General features: G+C 27.6%; 1 protein-coding gene across 1 annotated transcript in view; it reads right to left on the bottom strand.

Moving 5' to 3' along the window:
* The window catches only part of LOC101488618 (gibberellin 20 oxidase 1-B-like), a 4,414-nt gene extending 2,987 nt beyond the window's left edge, over nt 1-1,427 (bottom strand). Inside the window, exon 1 of the mRNA XM_004495713.3 lies at nt 785-1,427. Coding sequence (XP_004495770.1) covers nt 785-1,311 — 527 coding nt within the window. The 5' untranslated portion in view covers nt 1,312-1,427. The remainder of the gene's footprint in view (nt 1-784) is intronic.
* Between the last annotated feature and the right edge of the window lie 3,441 nt (nt 1,428-4,868).

The following is a 4,868-nucleotide window of genomic DNA, read 5'->3' as shown; positions in this document are numbered from 1 at the left end:
TGTAGGGATTAATTTAGATTTTTCAATCAAGATAAGATAGTTTAGATTTTAAGTTCAAATTTGAAATATAAAAAAAGATTAAAATCTAAGTTGAAATTTGAACCGTTCAATCTTGATCTGATAATTCAGATAACTGAATGTAGTGCAATTGACTACATTAAATCTCGATCCATATGGAACTATATTCGAACTCTTTAAACAATATATTTAAAAAAAGTAAAAAGCAAAAACTTATGTCTCACATTGAAAAGAGATAACACTTGATAAAAGTTTATAAAAGTGACGGTATATTCATCACCTTACAATTGTAAGAATGAGTTAGTAAAATTATATTAGAGTGGTTAGTTAAATTGTTTGATAGAGATTTTTTTTAAGTGTAGGAATACTTACACACTAGCTACTAATCAACTACTTACGCTAAACTCCTATGGTCAATGAATAAAATAATTAGTAGAGGAAGAAGCTAACAAGGAATCTTTTAATAAATCTTAACAAATCAAATCTAAATGAATTCTAATTTAATTTAAATAAAAAAATGTAGTTATAAAAAATAACAATATTAAAGGGTGGAATTTCATTAAAAACTTTAAATTTAATTTTTGCGTAGACTGATTATGGTTTTCATTAAATAAAGAGTTTAAGTCTACACACCAACCTTAATAAAATAAATAAGTTGTGTTGATATAATTTTATTTTGACTAATATTTTTATAAGAAAGTTTTGAAAGCCAAATAAATAAAGCACATATATTAAGTAGTAGTAGTATAGTATATTATAGTCTTACCCAGCTTGTTGAAAATCTTCCCCTAAGGTGGAGTCAAAGTAGTTGGTGACAACAGGCTCAAAAGTATTATCATAAAAGGGGAAAGAAAGTGTTTCCTTCCAAGGCAATTTAGATGAGAATCGATCAGCATGTGCACCCGAATAACCCCACATAGACCCCTTTTTCTTACGAGCATTAAGTTTCCTATTAATTGGTTGCTTAAAAAAACCATCCATTTGATTATAAGCTTCACCAATAAGACTTAAATCAACACCATGGTTAATCACTTGAAAAAACCCATGTGTTGAACAAGCTTTTGATATGAGTTTTGCAACATTCTTTGTAGCCTCTTCGTTACCTTTAAGGAACCCATCAAGGTCCACTAATGGTGCTTGTAGTTCTTCATTTGCATTTACTAGACACTCTTTTGGCCAAACAAAGTTCATTGGAACATGACGTTGTTTTTGTAACCAAGATGGGTCATAGAAATTATTTTGAACTATAGTTTGATGTTTTAGACTAGACACTAAGCATAGACCGGAATCCATGACACAAACGTTGTTAAATGTCAAATAAAATTTTAAGGTATTTGTGTTTGAGTAAATTAATAAGGAATGAGGGACTTATATAAATTAATGTGTAAGGAGATTGGTGAAGTTATAGGTACATATATAGGCCAAGAAATGGCATGTATTTTTGTAGGGTGAGGCATGGAATAATGCAAGTGTAATAATTAAATTGCAACAAAACAAAAAAATCATTGAAGTCGAATCAAACTTTGTAAAATAAAAATGAAAAGGAGTTTGGAAGGGGATTTGTGTGTGTGAGGGCATGGCGCATGCGTGAGGGGAATTAATTTGTGTCTGAATTCGCACGCTCTTTTTTTTTTTTTTTTATGCATTTGAGGTAGAACAATCATTTTTGGGGCAAATATTTTCATTTGGAATAATCATGATGAAATCAGGGATGATATTATTGATAGACCAATTAATGAGTTTTTTTCTTAAAAAGTCCATTGACTATTGTATTAGTAATAAGTTGACTTTACAATAATTAATAAAAAATAAGTTGACTTTTTTTAGGCAAAAATAAGTTGACTTTAATCATAGTATGTGCTTTAGAATAATAATAAAATGGAAGTCAATGAAAATTAATTTTGATATTAGAGAACTTCCACTTTAGTTGTGGTGATGAATAGAACTCAATTCATCTAGACATTTTTTTTTTAATAAAAAAGTTGGATGGAATGGAAAATTATAAACAGACTATTTAATATATAATATACATGTAAGTGATTCATTTTCATGACCTCTTTTGGTTGTCGTTCTATGGTATTAATGTTCTCTTTACCACTGCTACTCCAAAGTCCAAACGCATATTCTTTCTCCAGCCCTCCCAAATATTACACTTTTTGAGTAGTTATTTTGTCTCATTTTATATGATCTATATTTAATTCACATTTTTTTGTCAACGAGTAATAAATAAGGTATTTACTAATACAGGCTCTTTGACAATTTTGTCAATAAATTCAATGATAGTTTTCATAAAATAATTCAAATAATTTAACATTTTAAGTTTTTATTAGATTAATTAACTAATTTCACTGGTGGAGTTATTTAATTAAGGCAAAAATATATTTATCATATTTAAGTTTAGTTTAGTTTTTCTTTAGGTATTGTAAGTTTTTTTTTTCTTTCGATTTAGTCGTTTAAGTTACATTATGTATACATCGTTAGTCATTTATCTCATTTTCAACAATTATTAGCGCAATTAAAAGCTTCTAATAATTAAAACTCTATCAAATGCTGCAACAATATGTCCCTCATTCTAATTCTTCATAATACATTCATCAAACTTTATAAATGGTCTTCATTTTTTGATTTTCTCTGCAACCATTTAAACACATACATAACCTTAAAAATATGGTAATAAATGTTTCTCCATATAATCAAAGTCATTAACTTCTTTCACTTAAAAAGTAGTCTAGAGAGTCAACTTCTTGCGATGTTTCGATTAGATTTTAACATTTCATGACAGTAATTCGAGAAAAAATTCAAACTTAAAAGATTTCTTGCTTAATTCAATATAACTTCAAGATTAACGGTGCAAATTGAATATAATATAAAGAATCAAATCTAGAAAAAATAAATTTAAAGGACAAAAGCAAAAATTGGATAAACTTAAAGGAATAAAAGTGTACTTTTGCCTTTAATTAAAAACTCTTAACTAATTTCAATGGTAACTAGATAGAGACCCGTGCATCCGCACGCATGAGTTCAATTTTTAAGTTCGAAAAATATCTTATGAATAAAAGGATTAGTTAAATATAATATGAACAATTATGATAATTACATAAGTGTTTTGCACAAATATTAAAATAAATTATAATATTGTATTGTTATAATCAGAGCGCAACACTATAAAGTTGAAGTATACACAATCAAACTATTATTCATTAAGATAAATATTAAGTCAAACTTAAAAGAAAGCATGGTCAACAATATATAGATAGTTGAAGTCATGATTGTTAATGAACTTATAAATTCATTGTAAGATGAAAGATTTTACGAAAGTCGTGTGTATATACACAAGTGACTTCATATTTATTTTAAAAACATGAATCAAATTATTCTGATTAATTATCACATATTTAAAACGAATTTGTTTTCCAAGTAAGAAGTCATTGTGTAGAATCTGAAAATGAATAATAAAATGAATTATTTCATTCTCCTCATTATGAAATGCTAATAAAATAAAAAGTAAAATACATTAGCAATACTTAATTAATCGTGATTTGAATGTTGTGTTTGTTGATAGATTAACTTCTAAAAATATTATACGTCAAATTAATATCAATCTCTTAACTGAGTGGATAAAATCACCTGAACAAAAAAATTAAAATTAATTAATTAATTATGACAAACAATTGTCTGGTGTATGATTTTTTATAGTTAGTATATTGTAATTGTTCTCATTTTTATGTATTAGATATTAAAAAACATTAATTTTAACTAATTATTTAACGACAAACTAATAATTAGTTAAAATTAATCTTTTTTAATATCTAATACATAAAAATAAGAGCAATTGTAATATACTGACTACAAAAAACCATATACAAGACAATTGTTTGTCACAATTAATTAATTAATTAAATTTAGTATTTTTGTTCAGGTGATACAACTCATTCAGTCAAGAGACCAACACCAAATTAGAAGTATAATGTTTTTCGACGTTACTCTGTTAGAAAACACAAGATCCATATCATGATTAGTTAATGTAGTTGATCTTTTTTTTTTCTTTGCATCTCATATTAAGGATAATGAAATAATTCATTTTGATATTCATTTTCAGATTCTACAATTGAACCTAAACAAACAATTATTACACAAACAATAAAACTCTAAATTTAATGGAATATAGTAAGAAATGTGTTATTGAGTGTATGAAAAACTGCAGTTTTTGGGCCAGTTAGGCCAATGTTTCATGAAAACTGTAGTTTTCAGGATGACGACATCATCAGCGAGGAGAGTAGGAACAAGAATCAGTTGTAATTGGTGTCGATTGAATTCTGATCTGTTGTTCTCATTCACAATAACCAATTATTCTCACCACATTCATTCCATGAGAATAAATCATAACTCTTAAATACAAATCAACGACCTAAACACAATTAATAGTCACACATGCGTGCTAGCAAACGACCTATCTTCTTCGTCTCAACGATGACCTATATTCTTCCTCATTTATCTCATTCTGCCTACACTTAATGCCGCAAGCTCGCAGTATATAATTTGTTATGTGACCTACAAATCCATGAATGATGCACCGATTAAGTTTGTGGAGTGATTTGGTTTTTCAAACAATTTAGCAAACTCCTTTTTTGTGGACTCATGATCGAGGTTGTTGTACTTTATTAGATGTTACAATATTACATGCATTTGTGTCACTGCATCGAACACTTGCATCCACATACTCCCACTAAGATGAATCATACTTGGTTGATTTATCTCTTTTTGATACCTTAATTTTGCCTTTTTTAGGTGCACCATTTGTTTTAACCTTGTCAACATGTGGACATATCGACATAGTCGATGGATACGTG

This window comes from Cicer arietinum, chromosome 4, assembly GCF_000331145.2.
Source record: "Cicer arietinum cultivar CDC Frontier isolate Library 1 chromosome 4, Cicar.CDCFrontier_v2.0, whole genome shotgun sequence".
Classification (NCBI taxonomy): domain Eukaryota; kingdom Viridiplantae; phylum Streptophyta; class Magnoliopsida; order Fabales; family Fabaceae; genus Cicer; species Cicer arietinum.
The sequence above is the reverse complement of the archived record's forward strand: the minus strand, read 5'-3'. Positions and strand labels throughout refer to the sequence as shown.